This window comes from Toxotes jaculatrix, chromosome 22 (genome assembly GCF_017976425.1).
Source record: "Toxotes jaculatrix isolate fToxJac2 chromosome 22, fToxJac2.pri, whole genome shotgun sequence".
Taxonomy (NCBI): domain Eukaryota; kingdom Metazoa; phylum Chordata; class Actinopteri; family Toxotidae; genus Toxotes; species Toxotes jaculatrix.
The window spans coordinates 6,745,001-6,768,366 of NC_054415.1; the positions used below are offsets into that span (position 1 = coordinate 6,745,001).

The 23,366-nt window shown below is 32.3% G+C and overlaps 1 protein-coding gene across 2 annotated transcripts in view; it reads left to right on the forward strand.

The window, feature by feature from the left end:
• mest overlaps positions 1-23,366 on the forward strand; it is a 48,589-nt gene that overhangs the window by 440 nt on the left and 24,783 nt on the right. Inside the window, exons 2-12 of one of the 2 annotated variants that reach the window (XM_041030338.1) lie at positions 96-286; positions 1,955-2,034; positions 2,141-2,218; positions 2,364-2,500; positions 2,623-2,681; positions 3,521-3,561; positions 3,723-3,793; positions 3,900-4,001; positions 4,101-4,177; positions 4,506-4,569; positions 5,201-5,559. In XM_041030338.1, coding sequence (XP_040886272.1) covers positions 133-286; positions 1,955-2,034; positions 2,141-2,218; positions 2,364-2,500; positions 2,623-2,681; positions 3,521-3,561; positions 3,723-3,793; positions 3,900-4,001; positions 4,101-4,177; positions 4,506-4,569; positions 5,201-5,243 — 906 coding nt within the window. In that variant the 5' untranslated portion in view covers positions 96-132 and the 3' untranslated portion in view covers positions 5,244-5,559. Of the gene's footprint in view, positions 1-95; positions 287-1,954; positions 2,035-2,140; positions 2,219-2,363; positions 2,501-2,622; positions 2,682-3,520; positions 3,562-3,722; positions 3,794-3,899; positions 4,002-4,100; positions 4,178-4,505; positions 4,570-5,200; positions 5,560-23,366 lie in introns of those variants that run through there. The other variant, XM_041030337.1, reaches the window with a different exon arrangement.

The window sequence follows — 23,366 nt, forward strand, 5'->3', positions numbered from 1 at the left end:
CTCCTGTCAGTGATCACGCCTCCACGCGTGACCTGACAAACAGCGAGCCCACCTTCTCATGATCCTGTTTCTCGTCTTGTTGTTGCGTCTCTCAGAGGGAAGGAATGCGACTCCCCCACCGCTGAGCTCAAGATGAGAGAGTGGTGGATTCATGTGGGTCTGATCTGCATCCCGCTGGTCGCCGTCTACCTGCACATCCCGCCCCCTCAGCTCTCACCTGCCCTGCAGAAGTGGCACAATGCCGGGGAGGTCTTCACCTTCAGAGGCAGGAATATCTTCTACAGAGGTAAGAAGTGCGCTTTGAAGTTGTCTTTTATCACCCTAATATTGTATACTGCAATATAAAATATCTGCAAAGGCTCTCACAGGCTGCCGATAATGATTATTGATTGATCTACCAGTATCTTCCAACTTCAGAACTATTAGTTTAATTGATATTGTATCAGAAATAGGCTCCAAATTGGGTTGTTTTTTTTTTTTTGGCTGACCAACGGTCAGAACCAGTTGAGCTGTTCTGCAGCTTTCAGTCATAACACATGATCTTCATCAGTAGGTGGATCTGTCCTGGAATTTCAGATCTTCAGATTTCCTTCTTGTGTGTTTTTTTTGTCTGGACACTTAGGAAATCATTCACATTGACTTAAAAATGAACCTGATGCAGATCATGTGATGTGATCAAAAGCACCAGAGCAGGTATTAAATGGACCCAGCTGTGAGATCGTTCTTCAGGGTTCCTATGCAAGTATGGAAAGTATGGAATTAGATTTTATAAATGTCCAGGTTTGGAAAAGTATGGAAAATTGAAACTATTGTATGGAAAAATATTCATGTTTCCAAGACTATTACCACTGTTGTATTTTCTAAAACATACAATTATGAGTATCTAAAAAAAGAAATGGATCTATGTTTTTAAGGCCCTTAGCAGCGCAGCTAAAATGTTTGTGTGAGAGCACACAGTGGGCTATGCGTCATAGACTGTATAAAACAGCAATGCGTTCATATGATAGACCCATGGCTACGCGTCCCAGAAAACATTTGGGCAGGCTGACAAGTTGAATGCCCAGCCCTCTACTCTTATCCTCCTCCAACCCATTGGCCCGCCCAGGTGTCATCAAGTTTCACTGCTGCTTCCACAGACGGGTGATGTCCACACTGTGAGCAAGCTATTCAAAATGCCTGTTTATGATCGTTGACAGAACTCGTTATGGGTAAATATAAATTCTCTGACGACTGGCTCATAAATCCCAAATATAAAGATTGGTTGGATAAGGGTCCCAAATGGATAAAGAAAGCGAAATGCAGACTTTGTGTGAAATCGTTTGACATCTCCAACATGAGGGAGGCGGCGGTTGTGATTTGAATTTGTCTGGGTTTGGTCTTTATTTGTATGAGCTACATTACCTAGCTGTAATCTTCTGGAAATTATTTGATGACATAATGGCATATATATTCAGAATAATGAAAACAAAAGTCTGGAAATTAGGGTCTGGAAAAAGTATGGAATTTTGGCATTTCAAAAGTGTAGGAACCCTGGTTCTTGATCAGCTGCTGTTTCCAAGGTCGAGAATGAAGCTGAGCAGAGATGATCAGTTTACAGTGATCTAAAAATGGAGAAAAGCAGTCAGTCCCGTCCTCACATTCGAAAAGCTGGGATCAGAAAATTTCATTTTTGCTTGATCAATTTATTAATTATTAAAATGACTATCAATTGATGGTCATATTGACTAATTGATTGACTAATCTAATCTAATCTAAGCCTCATATGTGACCTAATCATGCATAATCTTTGTTTTTCCTGTCACCATGATATCCTTACACACCTTTCATCCTGCAGTCTCCTTTATACTTGTATACTTATTGCTGGGCCTCCTTGCACCACAAGTTGTCATAAACATATTTACCTGTTTACTCATCACACCTATATATGTTTTTGTCTCTTCTCTCCTCAAACCAGACTCCTATGGGGCTTTGGGAAGCTCCGACATAGTCATCCTGCTCCACGGCTTCCCCACCTCCAGCTACGACTGGAACAAGGTACCCACGGCACACACTCAGCAGCTAACAATACATTCTGTTTTACAGCTTTGCCAGACAATCTTAAGCTGTGTGTGTGGTTTTTTTTTTTTTTTGCCCCCCTCAGATTTGGGAGCCACTCACGCAGCGCTTCAATCGAGTCATTGCACTGGATTTCCTGGGGTTTGGCTTCAGTGACAAGCCGGTGAGTAAAACTTCCTGTAGCAGACGACTGAAATCTGTTTATTTCACAGATTCACTCACTGAAACATGTTCATTATATTTCCCTCATGAAGCTCTGTTTATGCACTTACCCATAATTCATTTTCTCCTGTGCCTGATCATCCCAGCGACCGCACAGGTACTCCATCTTCGAGCAGGCAAGTGTGGTGGAGGCTCTGGTGGCCCACTTGGGTCTGAGCAACCAGCGAGTCAACCTGGTGTCCCATGACTATGGAGACACCGTGGCCCTGGAGCTTCTCTATAGGTGTGTGTGCGTGCGTGTGTGTGTGTATGTGCCAGTATATATATTCAAATTTCCAACGATAAAGCACTAACCACCCGTCTTTTTCTCTGTGTCGTTTTGTCTCTGTCCTGCTCCCAAACCAGGAGTGACCAAAACCGCACCGGTCACCTGACCTTTAACAGCCTGTGTCTTTCTAACGGAGGTAAAGTGTGGTCCCTTTTCTTTGTTTGTGTTGTAGTACAACAGTAGGGATTTAACGTTCTGTAATCAGTGAGGTAAAAAAAGAATAAATCTTTCTTAACAAGAACTCCATTCATACTCCATTGCCCAAACAAGATTGGCATAAAAAGTCATTTAGCTGCGTATTGTAACAGAATTTTACAATCACTGTAATGTTCTTAGGTGACCTGATGTGCCCTGCATGACTGGAGCACATGATTTGAAAATGTTTTTCCTTTTCTGTCTCTGTGACCATGAAATGTAGCCCGGGAGCTAGTCTGCACCTGCACCTGTAGCAGAGTTATTCCGCACTCCCGTTTTTCTTTCTCACACTGATACACAGTGTAAGAGAAACCTTCTTTGGCAGGCATTGTAGACTCTATCTGGTGTTCTGACCCCTTTGAAAAAGTTTGTTTATTTATAATAGAATACTCAAAGGCGAGGATTTGCATCTGCAATCTTCAGGCTTTTCAATTTCAGGCTAAAATATTGTCAGTGTAATGGTGTGTGGAGTTCTTGTTCATTCCTTTCAACACTTTTAATCATCTTTTAGTTATTTAAGTCACTCATCAAGCCAGAAATGTCAAACATATTCTTGATTAAACTTATAAATTCTGAGGAATTTCTCATTTGAACTCTTTTTATATTATTGTAAATTGAACATCTTTGGTTTTCTGGACTCTTGGTTGCACAAAACAAGCAATTTGAAGGCTTCACCTTGTGTTGATTAAATGTCATTTGCTGCTGCCGTTTCACTCACACCAAGCCTGATTGCTCTACTGTGAAGGACACAGGCAGTGCTGACACTTCTGTTTCCAACAGGAATATTCCCAGAAACGCACCACCCACGGCTGCTGCAGACGGTGAGTCACCTTTGTTTTCTTCAACCTACTTTTCGGCTCATGTGGAGGTGATGTAACGTAAGATTTTAAGACGCTGATGAGAGTCAACTGGAATGTGAGGCCAAGGTTTGGCTGTCAAAGTCCCCCCCTGAGACGCTTGTTTTTGTTTTTGTCCCCCAAAGCTTCTGAAGGACTCCAGTTTTCTGTCTCCTTTGCTGATGCGTCTTACCAACTACATGATCTTCCAAAAGGGGTAAGCAGAACCAACCAGAGCTTTGTTCCAAAGTGAGAGAAATACATATGTGTCCCAGTGTATGAAGTTATTCATGTATCTGTTTCTGGTTTCTGTTGACTGGCAGGATAGGAGAAGTGTTCGGTCCGTACACGCAGCCCACAGACGCTGAATTCTGGGACATGTGGACGGGTTTACGCTACAATGATGGCAACCTAGTGTTGGACAGGTGTGTGTCTGTCTGATCTCTTTGTGTTCCATCGTTGCTGTGCCTCTCTGTTCACTCGCATCTGATTCTGTCCTCTCTCTCTCTCTCTCTTTCTCTCAGCGTTCTCCAGTACATCAACCAGAGACTGAAACACAGAGAGCGATGGGTGGGCGCGCTCACTTCCACCTTCATCCCACGTGAGTTTACAGTTGCATCAGACATCCCGATGTGCGTGTGGACAAATCAGAGGGCTTTTGTGTAGGCGAAAAACAACTTCCTTAAGGTGTATTAGCCCAACAGCCTCAGCCAGAGGGCTGCTGACACTAAGCTGCTTACACTGTGAGGAGCGGCCGCATAGTCCATCTGTGATCCTGAGCTGGGGAGGGAGGGGGGCGGTGCGTGTGTGTGTAAATATGCTATTTAATTATGGACCTTTTAAGACCTCCCTTGTGTATCCTCCACTTTTCAGTGCTCCTCCTCCCATCTATTCCTCAGTTACCCTCTTTCCTCCATTTTGTTTTGCAGTGCACATGATCTATGGACCTCTGGACCCCGTCAACCCTCATCCGCAGTTCATCCGTCTTTACCTGTAAGTGCCAACCCACCAGTAATCTTCTGCTTTCAAACCCCTGCCACTACCACTGCACCACAGTGGCTTCACATGGCAATATGTGTTCGGCTGCTATTTGTCAGAGACGACCTAATAGCCAACAACAAAAAAATAAATTAATTAATTAAATTCGATTTAAACACATAGACAGAAGCTAATATGCATATATTTTACAAAACAAATTAAAATAAGTATTTATTTCCTGAGATAAACTTTGGAAACTTTTTTTGCACTTATTTTCTTTAACTATAATTGTTTACACAGTCATTATCTTACATTTTTAATTAAAGTCAAAAGACATGAACTGAATCAAATCAGTTGAAATCAAAAAAGGAAAAGGTACAGTATGTGTGAGTTTGCATTATTTAGCACGGGGGGTGCTAAATAATGCAAACTCTTAAAAAGTCTAGCCTCACAAATTAAAAATGTAAGATAATGACTGTGTAAACAATTATAGTTAAAAAAAAATAAGTGCAAAAAAGTTTCCAAAGTTTATCTCAGGAAATAAATACTTATTTTAATTTGTTTTGTAAAATATATGCATATTAGCTTCTGTTTATGTGTTTAAATCGAATTTAATTTTTTATTTTTTTTTGTTGTTGGCTATTAGGTCGTCTCTGACAAATAGCAGCCGAACACATATTGCCGTGTGAAGCCACTGTGGTGTAGTGGTAGTGGCAGGGGTTTGAAAGCAGAAGATCAAGAGTTCAAATCTTGGTCAGGACATAGAGGGTGTTACATCATTTTAGCAAGAATTTGGGAATTTCTTGTTTTTTGGAGAAAAAAAAAAAAAAAAAAAAAAATCTTTTCTTTGCTCCAGCTTCTCCCCTCTCCCATCTCTCCTCTCTCCCCCATCTCTCCGGTTGCCCCCTTTCTCTGTTTTCTCTGTTTCCTCTGTCTCATTGCCCCTCGCGCTTCTCTTTGTTTCGTGCTCATGTAGCACCCTTCCTTATGCCTCCGTGTTGCCCGTGTTGCTGTGGGACTTTGGTTTGTTGGAATCTCGTTCGATATTTTATTCATGGAGTCCGTGTTTCATTTATCTCTCACTCACATTTTGGAATCTCGTTCGTTCTTTTCTCAGCCCTCCTCCTCATTCGCTCTTGTCTGAGCCCCTTTTTGCATTCGCTCTTGTCTCAGTCTCTCTCTTCAGAGACTCCTCTTAGTCTTGAACCAGCAACCTTTTGCATATGAGCACTTTATCTTTCTGCTCCGCCACCATCTTTCACGCTAGTATTTGGTTCAGTTTGTCTTCATGAATGCAGTACAAGATGATCCAAGAGGCCAAATTCCAAAATGTTTGCTATAGGCTGGATTCGAACCAGGGACTTTGGGAAGCCCAGCTCTTCACTGTTTCCTCTACACCACGGAGGATATACAGCATCGGTTACAACTTATCTCTATTTAATTCAATCATTCAGACAAAAACTTTGTCTTTAAAAGAAAAAGGGAAAGTGGGATTTGAACCAAGAATCTTCTGCAGTCCAGCTCTGTACCGTTTCCCCTACACCACGGAGGAAATACAGCATTGAGCACAGCTTATCTCCATTTAATTCAATCATTCAGACAAAAACTTTGTCTTTAAAAGAAAAGGGGAAAGTGGGATTTGAACCAAGAATCTTTTGAGGTCCAGCTCTGTACTGTTCCCCCTACACCACGGAGGAAATACAGCATTGAGCACAACTTATCTCACAACCTATCTTTTTATGACATTTTGAGGTCGAAAAAAATTTGACTTTTTTTGGCCGATTTTGACCAAAAATAAAAAAAATTTGACTTTTTTTGTCTGATTTTGACGCCTTACTATACTATGACGTTTTTTATGACATTTTGAGGTCAAAAAAAAATTTATAAGAAAAGAGGAAGGTGGAATTTGAACCATAAATCTTTTGAAGCCCAGCTCTGTACTGTTTCCCCTACACCACGGAGGAAATACAGCATTGAGCACAGCTTATCTCCATTTAATTCAATCATTCAGACAAAAACTTTGTCTTTAAACGAAAAGGGGAAAGTGGGATTTGAACCAAGAATCTTTTGAGGTCCAGCTCTGTACTGTTCCCCCTACACCACGGAGGAAATACAGCATTGAGCACAACTTATCTCACAACCTATCTTTTTATGACATTTTGAGGTCGAAAAAAATTTGACTTTTTTTGGCCGATTTTGACCAAAAATAAAAAAAATTTGACTTTTTTTGTCTGATTTTGACGCCTTACTATACTATGACGTTTTTTATGACATTTTGAGGTCAAAAAAAAATTTATAAGAAAAGAGGAAGGTGGGATTTGAACCATGAATCTTTTGAAGCCCAGCTCTATACTGTTTCCCCTACACCACGGAGGAAGTTCGGCATTAATCACAACTTATCTCCATTTAATTCTATCATTCAGACAAAAACTTTGTCTTTAAAGGAAAAGGGGAAAGTGGGATTTGAACCAAGAATCTTCTGAAGCCCAACTCTGTACTGTTTCCCCTACACCACGGAGGAAATACAGCATTGAGCATAGCTTATCTCACAACCTATCTTTTTATGACATTTTGAGGTCGAAAAAAATTTGACTTTTTTTGGCCGATTTTAACCAAAAATAAAAAAAATTTGACTTTTTTTGTCTGATTTTGAGGCCTTACTATACTATGACGTTTTTTATGACATTTTGAGGTCAAAAAAAAATTTATAAGAAAAGAGGAAGGTGGAATTTGAACCATGAATCTTTTGAAACCCAGCTCTATACTGTTTCCCCTACACCACGGAGGAAATTCGGCATTAATCACAACTTATCTCCATTTAATTCTATCATTCAGACAAAAACTTTGTCTTTAAAAGAAAAGGGGAAAGTGGGATTTGAAACTAGAGTCCTTTGACGTACTGTTTCCCCTACACCACAGAGGAAATTCGGCATTAATCACAACTTATCTCCATTTAATTCTATCATTCAGACAAAAACTTTGTCTTTAAAAGAAAAGGGGAACATGGGATTTGAACCAGGAACTTTCAAAGCCCAGCTCTGTCCTGTTTCCCCTACACCACGGAGGAAATACAGCATTAATCACAACTCATGGAGGAAATACAGCTTTAAGCACAACTTATCTCACAACCTATCTTTTTATGACATTTTGAGGGCGAAAAAAATTTTGACTTTTTTTGGCCGATTTTGACGCCTTACTATACTATGACGTTTTTTTATGACATTTTGAGGTCAAAAAAAATTTTATAAGAAAGGAGAAAGGTGGGATTTGAACCAAGAACTTTTATGTTGCTGTAGGACTTTGTTTTGTTGGAATCTCGTTCGATATTTTATTCATTGAGTCCGTATATCATTTATCTCTCACTCACATTTTGGAATCTCGTTCGTTCTTTTCTCAGCCCTCCTCCTCGTTCGCTCTTGTCTGAGCCCCTCTTCGCGTTCGCTCTTGTCTGAGCCCCTCTTCTCGTTCGCTCTTGTTTCAGTCTCTCTCCTCAGAGACTCCTCTTAGTCTTGAAACAGCAACCTTCTGCATATGAGCACTTTATCTTTCTGCTCCGCCACCATCTTTCACGCTAGTATTTGGTTCAGTTTGTTTTCATGAATGCAGTATAAGATGATCCAAGAGGCCAAATTGCAAAATGTTTGCTACAGACAGGAAAAAACGCCATACTATACTATGACGTTTTTATGACATTTTGAGGTCAAAAATATTTTTGATTTTTTTTGGCCCATTTTGACGCCTTACTATACTATGACGTTTTTTATGACTTTTGAGGTCAAAAAAATGTTTGACTTTTTTTGTCTGATTTTGACGCCTTACTATACTATGACGTTTTTTATGACATTTTGAGGTGAAAAAAAATTTTGACTTTTTTTGGCCGAAAAAAACGGCATACTATACTATGACGTTTTTTATGACATTTTGAGGTGAAAAAAAAATTTTGACTTTTTTTGTCCGAAAAAAACGGCATACTATACTATGACGTTTTTTATGACATTTTGAGGTAAAAAAAAAATTTGACTTTTTTTGTCCGAAAAAAACGGCATACTATACTATGACGTTTTTTATGACATTTTGAGGTCAAAAAAAAATTTGACTTTTTTTGGCCGAAAAAAACGCCATACTATACTATGACGTTTTTTTATGACATTTTGAGGTGAAAAAAAAAATTGACTTTATTTGGCCGAAAAAAACGCCATACTATACTATGACGTTTTTTATGACATTTTGAGGTGAAAAAAAAATTTGACTTTTTTTGTCCGAAAAAAACGGCATACTATACTATGACGTTTTTTATGACATTTTGAGGTCAAAAAAAATTTTGACTTTTTTTGTCCAAAAAAAAACGCCATACTATACTATGACGTTTTTTATGAGATTTTGAGGTGAAAAAAAAATTTGACTTTTTTTGTCCGGAAAAAACGGCATACTATACTATGACGTTTTTTATGACATTTTGAGGTGAAAAAAAATTTTAACTTTTTTTGACCGAAAAAAACGCCATACTATACTATGACGTTTTTTCTGACATTTTGAGGTCAAAAAATTTTTTTGACTTTTTTAGTCCAATTTTGACGCCTTACTATACTATGACGTTTTTTTATGACATTTTGAGGTGAAAAAAATTTTTGACTTTTTTTGTCCGAAAAAAACGGCATACTATACTATGACGTTTTTTCTGACATTTTGAGGTCAAAAAAATTGTGACTTTATTTGCCCGAAAAAAACGCCATACTATACTATGACGTTTTTTATGACATTTTGAGGTGAAAAAAAAATTTGACTTTTTTTGTCCGAAAAAAACGCCATACTATACTATGACGTCTTTTATGACATTTTGAGGTGAAAAAAATTTTGACTTTTTTTGTCCAATTTTGACGCCTTACTATACTATGACGTTTTTTATGACATTTTGAGGTCAAAAAAAATTTTGACTTTTTTTGCGTGAAATAAACGTCATACTATACTATGACGTTTTTTATGACATTTTGAGGTCAAAAAATGTTTTGACTTTTTTTGCCCGAAAAAAACGCCATACTATACTATGACGTTTTTTATGACATTTTGAGGTGAAAAAAAAATTTGACTTTTTTTGTCCGAAAAAAACGCCATACTATACTATGACGTTTTTTATGACATTTTGAGGTGAAAAAAAAATGTGACTTTTTTTGTCCGAAAAAAACGGCATACTATACTATGACGTTTTTTATGACATTTTGAGGTCAAAAAAAAATTTGACTTTTTTTGTCCGAAAAAAACGGCATACTATACTATGACGTTTTTTATGACATTTTGAAGTCAAAAAAAAATTTGACTTTTTTTGTCCGAAAAAAACGCCATACTATACTATGACGTTTTTTATGACATTTTGAGGTCAAAAAAAAATTTGACTTTTTCTGTCCGAAAAAAACGCCATACTATACTATGACGTTTTTTATGACATTTTGAGGTCAAAAATTTTTTTGACTTTTTTTGTCCGAAAAAAACGGCATACTATACTATGACGTTTTTTATGACATTTTGAGATGAAAAAAAAAATTGACTTTTTTTGTCCAATTTTGACGCCTTACTATACTATGACGTTTTTATGACATTTTGAGGTGAAAAAAAAATTTGACTTTTTTTGTCCGAAAAAAACGCCATACTATACTATGACGTTTTTTATGACATTTTGAGGTGAAAAAAAAATGTGACTTTTTTTGTCCGAAAAAAATGGCATACTATACTATGACGTTTTTTATGACATTTTGAAGTCAAAAAAAAATTTGACTTTTTTTGTCCGAAAAAAACGCCATACTATACTATGACGTTTTTTATGACATTTTGAGGTGAAAAAAAATTTTGACTTTTTTTGTCCGAAAAAAACGGCATACTATACTATGACGTTTTTTCTGACATTTTGAGATGAAAAAAAAATTTGACTTTTTTTGTCCAATTTTGACGCCTTACTATACTATGACGTTTTTTATGACATTTTGAGGTGAAAAAAATTTTGACTTTTTTTTTTCAATTTTGACGCCTTACTATACTATGACGTTTTTATGACATTTTGAGGTCAAAAAAAATTTTTGACTTTTTTTGCCCGAAAAAAACGCCATACTATACTATGACGTTTTTTATGACATTTTGAGGTGAAAAAAAAATGTGACTTTTTTTGTCCGAAAAAAACGGCATACTATACTATGACGTTTTTTATGACATTTTGAGGTGAAAAAAAATGTGACTTTTTTTGTCCGAAAAAAACGGCATACTATACTATGACGTTTTTTATGACATTTTGAGGTGAAAAAAAAAATTGACTTTATTTGGCCGAAAAAAACGCCATACTATACTATGACGTTTTTTATGACATTTTGAGGTGAAAAAAAAATTTGACTTTTTCTGTCCGAAAAAAACGCCATACTATACTATGACGTTTTTTATGACATTTTGAGGTCAAAAATTTTTTTGACTTTTTTTGTCCGAAAAAAACGGCATACTATACTATGACGTTTTTTATGACATTTTGAGATGAAAAAAAAATTTGACTTTTTTTGTCCAATTTTGACGCCTTACTATACTATGACGTTTTTATGACATTTTGAGGTGAAAAAAATTTTGACTTTTTTTGTCCGAAAAAAACGCCATACTATACTATGACGTTTTTTATGACATTTTGAGGTGAAAAAAATTTTGACTTTTTTTGGCCGAAAAAAACGCCATACTATACTATGACGTTTTTTTATGACATTTTGAGGTGAAAAAAAAAATTGACTTTATTTGGCCGAAAAAAACGCCATACTATACTATGACGTTTTTTATGACATTTTGAGGTGAAAAAAAAATTTGACTTTTTTTGTCCGAAAAAAACGGCATACTATACTATGACGTTTTTTATGACATTTTGAGGTCAAAAAAAATTTTAACTTTTTTTGACCGAAAAAAACGCCATACTATACTATGACGTTTTTTTATGACATTTTGAGGTGAAAAAAATTTTTGACTTTTTTTGTCCGAAAAAAACGGCATACTATACTATGACGTTTTTTCTGACATTTTGAGGTCAAAAAAAATTGTGACTTTATTTGCCCGAAAAAAACGCCATACTATACTATGACGTTTTTTATGACATTTGAGGTGAAAAAATAATTTGACTTTTTTTGTCCGAAAAAAACGGCATACTATACTATGACGTTTTTTATGACATTTTGAGGTCAAAAAAAAATTTGACTTTTTTTGTCCGAAAAAAACGGCATACTATACTATGACGTTTTTTATGACATTTTGAAGTCAAAAAAAAATTTGACTTTTTTTGTCCGAAAAAAACGCCATACTATACTATGACGTTTTTTATGACATTTTGAGGTCAAAAAAATTTTTGACTTTTTTTGTCCAATTTTGATGCCTTACTATACTGTGACGTTTTTATGACATTTTGAGGTCAAAAAAATTTTGGACTTTTTTTGGCCGAAAAAAACGGCATACTATACTATGACGTTTTTTATGACATTTTGAGGTGAAAAAAAAATTTGACTTTTTTTGTCCGAAAAAAACGGCATACTATACTATGACGTTTTTTATGACATTTTGAGGTAAAAAAAAAATTTGACTTTTTTGTCCGAAAAAAATGGCATACTATACTATGACGTTTTTTATGACATTTTGAGGTCAAAAAAAAATTTGACTTTTTTTGTCCGAAAAAAACGGCATACTATACTATGACGTTTTTTAATGACATTTTGAGGTCAAAAAAAAATTTGACTTTTTTTGTCCGAAAAAAACGGCATACTATACTATGACGTTTTTTATGACATTTTGAGGTCAAAAAAATTTTTGACTTTTTTTGTCCAATTTTGACACCTTACTATACTATGACGTTTTTTATGACATTTTGAGGTCAAAAAAAAATTTGACTTTTTTTGTCCGAAAAAAACGCCATACTATACTATGACGTTTTTTATGACATTTTGAGGTGAAAAAAAAAAGTGACTTTTTTTGTCCGAAAAAAACGGCATACTATACTATGACGTTTTTTATGACATTTTGAGGTGAAAAAAAAAATTGACTTTATTTGGCCGAAAAAAACGCCATACTATACTATGACGTTTTTTATGACATTTTGAGGTGAAAAAAAATTTTGACTTTTTCTGTCCGAAAAAAACGCCATACTATACTATGACGTTTTTTATGACATTTTGAGGTCAAAAATTTTTTTGACTTTTTTTGTCCGAAAAAAACGGCATACTATACTATGACGTTTTTTATGACATTTTGAGATGAAAAAAAAAATTGACTTTTTTTGTCCAATTTTGACGCCTTACTATACTATGACGTTTTTATGACATTTTGAGGTGAAAAAAAAATTTGACTTTTTTTGTCCGAAAAAAACGCCATACTATACTATGACGTTTTTTATGACATTTTGAGGTGAAAAAAAAATGTGACTTTTTTTGTCCGAAAAAAATGGCATACTATACTATGACGTTTTTTATGACATTTTGAAGTCAAAAAAAAATTTGACTTTTTTTGTCCGAAAAAAACGCCATACTATACTATGACGTTTTTTATGACATTTTGAGGTGAAAAAAAATTTTGACTTTTTTTGTCCAATTTTGACGCCTTACTATACTATGACGTTTTTTATGACATTTTGAGGTAAAAAAAAATTGTGACTTTTTTTGCGTGAAATAAACGTCATACTATACTATGACGTTTTTTATGACATTTTGAGGTCAAAAAATTTTTTGACTTTTTTTGCCCGAAAAAAACGCCATACTATACTATGACGTTTTTTATGACATTTTGAGGTGAAAAAAAAATTTGACTTTTTTTGTCCGAAAAAAACGCCATACTATACTATGACGTTTTTTATGACATTTTGAGGTGAAAAAAAATTTTGACTTTTTTTGTCCGAAAAAAACGGCATACTATACTATGACGTTTTTTATGACATTTTGAGGTGAAAAAAATTTTTGACTTTTTTTGTCCGAAAAAAACGGCATACTATACTATGACGTTTTTTATGACATTTTGAGGTCAAAAAAATTTTTGACTTTTTTTGTCCAATTTTGACGCCTTACTATACTATGACGTTTTTTATGACATTTTGAGGTCAAAAAAATTTTTGACTTTTTTTGTCCGAAAAAAACGGCATACTATACTATGATGTTTTTTATGACATTTTGAGGTGAAAAAAAAATTTGACTTTTTTTGTCCAATTTTGACGCCTTACTATACTATGACGTTTTTTATGACATTTTGAGGTGAAAAAAAAATTTGACTTTTTTTGTCCGAAAAAAAAACGCCTTACTATACTATGACGTTTTTTATGACATTTTGAGGTCAAAAAAATTTTGACTTTTTTTGTCCAATTTTGACGCCTTACTATACTATGACGTTTTTATGACATTTTGAGGTCAAAAAAATTTTTGACTTTTTTTGTCCGAAAAAAACGGCATACTATACTATGACGTTTTTTATGACATTTTGAGGTCAAAAAAAATTTTGACTTTTTTTGTCCAAAAAAAACGCCATACTATACTATGACATTTTTTGACATTTTGAGGTCAAAAAAATTTTTGACTTTTTTTGTCCGAAAAAAACGGCATACTATACTATGACGTTTTTTATGACATTTTGAGGTCAAAAAAAATTTTGACTTTTTTTGTCCAATTTTGACGCCTTACTATACTATGACGTTTTTTATGACATTTTGAGGTCAAAAAAAATTTTGACTTTTTTTGTCCGAAAAAAACGGCATACTATACTATGACGTTTTTTATGACATTTTGAGGTGAAAAAAATTTTGACTTTTTTTGTCCAATTTTGACGCCTTACTATACTATGACGTTTTTTATGACATTTTGAGGTCAAAAAAAAATTTGACTTTTTTTGTCCGAAAAAAACGCCATACTATACTATGACGTTTTTTCTGACATTTTGAGGTGAAAAAAAATTTTTGACTTTTTTTGTCCGAAAAAAACGCCATACTATACTATGACGTTTTTTATGACATTTTGAGGTGAAAAAAAAATTTGACTTTTTTTGTCCGAAAAAAACGCCATACTATACTATGACGTTTTTTATGACATTTTGAGGTGAAAAAAAATTTTGACTTTTTTTGTCCGAAAAAAACGGCATACTATACTATGACGTTTTTTGACATTTTGAGGTCAAAAAATTTTTTGACTTTTTTTGTCCGAAAAAAACGGCATACTATACTATGACGTTTTTCATGACATTTTGAGGTCAAAAATTTTTTTGACTCTTTTTGGCCGAAAAAAACGCCATACTATACTATGACGTTTTTTATGACATTTTGAGGTCAAAAAAAAATTTGACTTTTTTTGTCCGAAAAAAACGCCATACTATACTATGACGTTTTTTATGACATTTTGAGGTCAAAAAAAAATTTGACTTTTTTTGTCCGAAAAAAACGGCATACTATACTATGACGTTTTTTATGACATTTTGAGGTCAAAAAAATTTTTGACTTTTTTTGTCCGAAAAAAACGGCATACTATACTATGACGTTTTTTATGACATTTTGAGGTGAAAAAAAAATTGACTTTTTTTGTCCGAAAAAAACGGCATACTATACTATGACGTTTTTTATGACATTTTGAGGTAAAAAAAAATTTTTGACTTTTTTTGGCCGAAAAAAACGGCATACTATACTATGACGTTTTTTGACATTTTGAGGTCAAAAAATTTTTTGACTTTTTTTGTCCGAAAAAAACGGCATACTATACTATGACGTTTTTTATGACATTTTGAGGTCAAAAAATTTTTTGACTCTTTTTGGCCGAAAAAAATGCCATACTATACTATGACGTTTTTTATGACATTTTGAGGTGAAAAAAAAATTTGACTTTTTTTGTCTGAAAAAAACACCATACTATACTATGACGTTTTTTATGACATTTTGAGGTCAAAAAAAATTTTGACTTTTTTTGGCCAAAAAAACGCCATACTATACTATGACGTTTTTTGACATTTTGAGGTCAAAAAAAAATTTGACTTTTTTTGTCCAATTTTGATGCCTTACTATACTGTGACGTTTTTATGACATTTTGAGGTCAAAAAAATTTTGGACTTTTTTTGGCCGAAAAAAACGGCATACTATACTATGACGTTTTTTATGACATTTTGAGGTGAAAAAAAAATTTGACTTTTTTTGTCCGAAAAAAACGGCATACTATACTATGACGTTTTTTATGACATTTTGAGGTAAAAAAAAAATTTGACTTTTTTTGTCCGAAAAAAACGGCATACTATACTATGACGTTTTTTATGACATTTTGAGGTCAAAAAAAAATTTGACTTTTTTTGTCCGAAAAAAACGGCATACTATACTATGACGTTTTTTATGACATTTTGAGGTAAAAAAAAAATTTGACTTTTTTTGTCCGAAAAAAACGGCATACTATACTATGACGTTTTTTATGACATTTTGAGGTCAAAAAAAAATTTGACTTTTTTTGTCCGAAAAAAACGGCATACTATACTATGACGTTTTTTATGACATTTTGAGGTCAAAAAATTTTTTGACTTTTTTTGTCCAATTTTGACACCTTACTATACTATGACGTTTTTTATGACATTTTGAGGTCAAAAAAAAATTTGACTTTTTTTGTCCGAAAAAAACGGCATACTATACTATGACGTTTTTTATGACATTTTGAGGTGAAAAAAAAAATTGACTTTATTTGGCCGAAAAAAACGCCATGCTATACTATGACGTTTTTTATGACATTTTGAGGTGAAAAAAAATTTTGACTTTTTCTGTTCGAAAAAAACGCCATACTATACTATGACGTTTTTTATGACATTTTGAGGTCAAAAATTTTTTTGACTTTTTTTGTCCGAAAAAAACGGCATACTATACTATGACGTTTTTTATGACATTTTGAGATGAAAAAAAAATTTGACTTTTTTTGTCCAATTTTGACGCCTTACTATACTATGACGTTTTTTATGACATTTTGAGGTGAAAAAAAATTTTGACTTTTTTTGTCCAATTTTGACACCTTACTATACTATGACGTTTTTTATGACATTTTGAGGTCAAAAAAAAATTTGACTTTTTTTGTCCGAAAAAAACGCCATACTATACTATGACGTTTTTTATGACATTTTGAGGTGAAAAAAAATTTTGACTTTTTTTGTCCAATTTTGACACCTTACTATACTATGACGTTTTTTATGACATTTTGAGGTCAAAAAAAAATTTGACTTTTTTTGGCCGAAAAAAACGCCATACTATACTATGACGTTTTTTATGACATTTTGAGGTGAAAAAAATTTTGACTTTTTTTTTCCAATTTTGACGCTTTACTATACTATGACGTTTTTATGACATTTTGAGGTCAAAAAAAAATTTTGACTTTTTTTGCCCGAAAAAAACGCCTTACTATACTATGACGTTTTTTATGACATTTTGAGGTGAAAAAAATTTTGACTTTTTTTGTCCAATTTTGACGCCTTACTATACTATGACGTTTTTTATGACATTTTGAGGTCAAAAAAAAATTTGACTTTTTTTGTCCGAAAAAAACGGCATACTATACTATGACGTTTTTTATGACATTTTGAAGTCAAAAAAAAATTTGACTTTTTTTGTCCGAAAAAAACGCCATACTATACTATGACGTTTTTTATGACATTTTGAGGTCAAAAAAAAATTTGACTTTTTCTGTCCGAAAAAAACGCCATACTATACTATGACGTTTTTTATGACATTTTGAGGTCAAAAATTTTTTTGACTTTTTTTGTCCGAAAAAAACGGCATACTATACTATGACGTTTTTTATGACATTTTGAGATGGAAAAAAAAAATTGACTTTTTTTGTCCAATTTTGACGCCTTACTATACTATGACGTTTTTATGACATTTTGAGGTGAAAAAAAAATTTGACTTTTTTTGTCCGAAAAAAACGCCATACTATACTATGACGTTTTTTATGACATTTTGAGGTGAAAAAAAAATGTGACTTTTTTTGTCCGAAAAAAATGGCATACTATACTATGACGTTTTTTATGACATTTTGAAGTCAAAAAAAAATTTGACTTTTTTTGTCCGAAAAAAACGCCATACTATACTATGACGTTTTTTATGACATTTTGAGGTGAAAAAAAATTTTGACTTTTTTTGTCCGAAAAAAACGGCATACTATACTATGACGTTTTTTCTGACATTTTGAGATGAAAAAAAAATTTGACTTTTTTTGTCCAATTTTGACGCCTTACTATACTATGACGTTTTTTATGACATTTTGAGGTGAAAAAAATTTTGACTTTTTTTTTTCAATTTTGACGCCTTACTATACTATGACGTTTTTATGACATTTTGAGGTCAAAAAAATTTTTTGACTTTTTTTGCCCGAAAAAAACGCCATACTATACTATGACGTTTTTTATGACATTTTGAGGTGAAAAAAAAATGTGACTTTTTTTGTCCGAAAAAAACGGCATACTATACTATGACGTTTTTTATGACATTTTGAGGTGAAAAAAAATGTGACTTTTTTTGTCCGAAAAAAACGGCATACTATACTATGACGTTTTTTATGACATTTTGAGGTGAAAAAAAAAATTGACTTTATTTGGCCGAAAAAAACGCCATACTATACTATGACGTTTTTTATGACATTTTGAGGTGAAAAAAAAATTTGACTTTTTCTGTCCGAAAAAAACGCCATACTATACTATGACGTTTTTTATGACATTTTGAGGTCAAAAATTTTTTTGACTTTTTTTGTCCGAAAAAAACGGCATACTATACTATGACGTTTTTTATGACATTTTGAGATGAAAAAAAAATTTGACTTTTTTTGTCCAATTTTGACGCCTTACTATACTATGACGTTTTTATGACATTTTGAGGTGAAAAAAATTTTGACTTTTTTTGTCCGAAAAAAACGCCATACTATACTATGACGTTTTTTATGACATTTTGAGGTGAAAAAAATTTTGACTTTTTTTGGCCGAAAAAAACGCCATACTATACTATGACGTTTTTTTATGACATTTTGAGGTGAAAAAAAAAATTGACTTTATTTGGCCGAAAAAAACGCCATACTATACTATGACGTTTTTTATGACATTTTGAGGTGAAAAAAAAATTTGACTTTTTTTGTCCGAAAAAAACGGCATACTATACTATGACGTTTTTTATGACATTTTGAGGTCAAAAAAAATTTTAACTTTTTTTGACCGAAAAAAACGCCATACTATACTATGACGTTTTTTTATGACATTTTGAGGTGAAAAAAATTTTTGACTTTTTTTGTCCGAAAAAAACGGCATACTATACTATGACGTTTTTTCTGACATTTTGAGGTCAAAAAAAATTGTGACTTTATTTGCCCGAAAAAAACGCCATACTATACTATGACGTTTTTTATGACATTTTGAGGTGAAAAAATAATTTGACTTTTTTTGTCCGAAAAAAACGGCATACTATACTATGACGTTTTTTATGACATTTTGAGGTCAAAAAAAAATTTGACTTTTTTTGTCCGAAAAAAACGGCATACTATACTATGACGTTTTTTATGACATTTTGAAGTCAAAAAAAAATTTGACTTTTTTTGTCCGAAAAAAACGCCATACTATACTATGACGTTTTTTATGACATTTTGAGGTCAAAAAAATTTTTGACTTTTTTTGTCCAATTTTGATGCCTTACTATACTGTGACGTTTTTATGACATTTTGAGGTCAAAAAAATTTTGGACTTTTTTTGGCCGAAAAAAACGGCATACTATACTATGACGTTTTTTATGACATTTTGAGGTGAAAAAAAATTTTGACTTTTTTTGTCCGAAAAAAACGGCATACTATACTATGACGTTTTTTGACATTTTGAGGTCAAAAAATTTTTTGACTTTTTTTGTCCGAAAAAAACGCCATACTATACTATGACGTTTTTTATGACATTTTGAGGTGAAAAAAAAATTTGACTTTTTTTGTCCGAAAAAAACGCCATACTATACTATGACGTTTTTTATGACATTTTGAGGTGAAAAAAATTTTTGACTTTTTTTGTCCGAAAAAAACGGCATACTATACTATGACGTTTTTTGACATTTTGAGGTCAAAAAATTTTTTGACTTTTTTTGTCCGAAAAAAACGGCATACTATACTATGACGTTTTTCATGACATTTTGAGGTCAAAAATTTTTTTGACTCTTTTTGGCCGAAAAAAACGCCATACTATACTATGACGTTTTTTATGACATTTTGAGGTCAAAAAAAAATTTGACTTTTTTTGTCCGAAAAAAACGCCATACTATACTATGACGTTTTTTATGACATTTTGAGGTGAAAAAAAAATTTGACTTTTTTTGTCCGAAAAAAACGGCATACTATACTATGACGTTTTTTATGACATTTTGAGGTCAAAAAATTTTTTGACTTTTTTTGTCCGAAAAAAACGGCATACTATACTATGACGTTTTTTATGACATTTTGAGGTGAAAAAAAAATTGACTTTTTTTGTCCGAAAAAAACGGCATACTATACTATGACGTTTTTTATGACATTTTGAGGTAAAAAAAAATTTTTGACTTTTTTTGGCCGAAAAAAACGGCATACTATACTATGACGTTTTTTGACATTTTGAGGTCAAAAAATTTTTTGACTTTTTTTGTCCGAAAAAAACGGCATACTATACTATGACGTTTTTTATGACATTTTGAGGTCAAAAAATTTTTTGACTCTTTTTGGCCGAAAAAAATGCCATACTATACTATGACGTTTTTATGACATTTTGAGGTCAAAAAAAATTTTGACTTTTTTTGTCCGAAAAAAACGGCATACTATACTATGACGTTTTTTATGACATTTTGAGGTGAAAAAAATTTTGACTTTTTTTGTCCAATTTTGACACCTTACTATACTATGACGTTTTTTATGACATTTTGAGGTCAAAAAAAAATTTGACTTTTTTTGTCCGAAAAAAACGCCATACTATACTTTGACGTTTTTTATGACATTTTGAGGTGAAAAAAAAAATTGACTTTATTTGGCCGAAAAAAACGCCATGCTATACTATGACGTTTTTTATGACATTTTGAGGTGAAAAAAAAATTTGACTTTTTCTGTTCGAAAAAAACGCCATACTATACTATGACGTTTTTTATGACATTTTGAGGTCAAAAATTTTTTTGACTTTTTTTGTCCGAAAAAAACGGCATACTATACTATGACGTTTTTTATGACATTTTGAGATGAAAAAAAAATTTGACTTTTTTTGTCCAATTTTGACGCCTTACTATACTATGACGTTTTTTATGACATTTTGAGGTGAAAAAAAATTTTGACTTTTTTTGTCCAATTTTGACACCTTACTATACTATGACGTTTTTTATGACATTTTGAGGTCAAAAAAAAATTTGACTTTTTTTGTCCGAAAAAAACGCCATACTATACTATGACGTTTTTTATGACATTTTGAGGTGAAAAAAAATTTTGACTTTTTTTGTCCAATTTTGACACCTTACTATACTATGACGTTTTTTATGACATTTTGAGGTCAAAAAAAAATTTGACTTTTTTTGGCCGAAAAAAACGCCATACTATACTATGACGTTTTTTATGACATTTTGAGGTGAAAAAAATTTTGACTTTTTTTTTCCAATTTTGACGCTTTACTATACTATGACGTTTTTATGACATTTTGAGGTCAAAAAAAAATTTTGACTTTTTTTGCCCGAAAAAAACGCCTTACTATACTATGACGTTTTTTATGACATTTTGAGGTCAAAAAAAAATTTGACTTTTTTTGTCCGAAAAAAACGGCATACTATACTATGACGTTTTTTATGACATTTTGAGGTGAAAAAAAAATTTTGACTTTTTTTGTCCGAAAAAAACGCCATACTATACTATGACGTTTTTTATGACATTTTGAGGTGAAAAAAAAATTTGACTTTTTTTGTCCGAAAAAAACGCCATACTATACTATGACGTTTTTTATGACATTTTGAGGTGAAAAAAAATTTTGACTTTTTTTGTCCGAAAAAAACGGCATACTATACTATGACGTTTTTTGACATTTTGAGGTCAAAAAATTTTTTGACTTTTTTTGTCCGAAAAAAACGGCATACTATACTATGACGTTTTTCATGACATTTTGAGGTCAAAAATTTTTTTGACTCTTTTTGGCCGAAAAAAACGCCATACTATACTATGACGTTTTTTATGACATTTTGAGGTCAAAAAAAAATTTGACTTTTTTTGTCCGAAAAAAACGCCATACTATACTATGACGTTTTTTATGACATTTTGAGGTCAAAAAAAAATTTGACTTTTTTTGTCCGAAAAAAACGGCATACTATACTATGACGTTTTTTATGACATTTTGAGGTCAAAAAAATTTTTGACTTTTTTTGTCCGAAAAAAACGGCATACTATACTATGACGTTTTTTATGACATTTTGAGGTGAAAAAAAAATTGACTTTTTTTGTCCGAAAAAAACGGCATACTATACTATGACGTTTTTTATGACATTTTGAGGTAAAAAAAAATTTTTGACTTTTTTTGGCCGAAAAAAAACGGCATACTATACTATGACGTTTTTTGACATTTTGAGGTCAAAACATTTTTTGACTTTTTTTGTCCGAAAAAAACGGCATACTATACTATGACGTTTTTTATGACATTTTGAGGTCAAAAAATTTTTTGACTCTTTTTGGCCGAAAAAAATGCCATACTATACTATGACGTTTTTATGACATTTTGAGGTCAAAAAAAAATTTGACTTTTTTTGTCCGAAAAAAACGCCATACTATACTATGACGTTTTTTATGACATTTTGAGGTGAAAAAAATTTTGACTTTTTTTGTCCAATTTTGACACCTTACTATACTATGACGTTTTTTATGACATTTTGAGGTCAAAAAAAAATTTGACTTTTTTTGGCCGAAAAAAACGCCATACTATACTATGACGTTTTTTATGACATTTTGAGGTGAAAAAAAATTTTGACTTTTTTTGTCCAATTTTGACACCTTACTATACTATGACGTTTTTTATGACATTTTGAGGTCAAAAAAAAATTTGACTGTTTTTGTCCGAAAAAAACGGCATACTATACTATACTATGACGTTTTTTATGACATTTTGAGGTGAAAAAAATTTTGACTTTTTTTGTCCAATTTTGACGCCTTACTATACTATGACGTTTTTTATGACATTTTGAGGTCAAAAAAAAATTTGACTGTTTTTGTCCGAAAAAAACGGCATACTATACTATGACGTTTTTTATGACATTTTGAGGTGAAAAAAAATTTTTGACTTTTTTTGTCCAAAAAAAACGCCATACTATACTATGACGTTTTTTATGACATTTTGAGGTAAAAAAAATTTTTTGACTTTTTTTGTCCGAAAAAAACGCCATACTATACTATGACGTTTTTTATGACATTTTGAGGTGAAAAAAATTTTGACTTTTTTTTTCCAATTTTGACGCTTTACTATACTATGACGTTTTTATGACATTTTGAGGTCAAAAAAAAATTTTGACTTTTTTTTGCCCGAAAAAAACGCCATACTATACTATGACGTTTTTTATGACATTTTGAGGTGAAAAAAAAATTTGACTTTTTTTGTCCGAAAAAAACGCCATACTATACTATGACGTTTTTTATGACATTTTGAGGTGAAAAAAAAATGACTTTTTTTGTCCGAAAAAAACGCCATACTATACTATGACGTTTTTTATGACATTTTGAGGTGAAAAAAAAAATTGACTTTATTTGGCCGAAAAAAACGCCATACTATACTATGACGTTTTTTATGACATTTTGAGGTGAAAAAAAAATTTGACT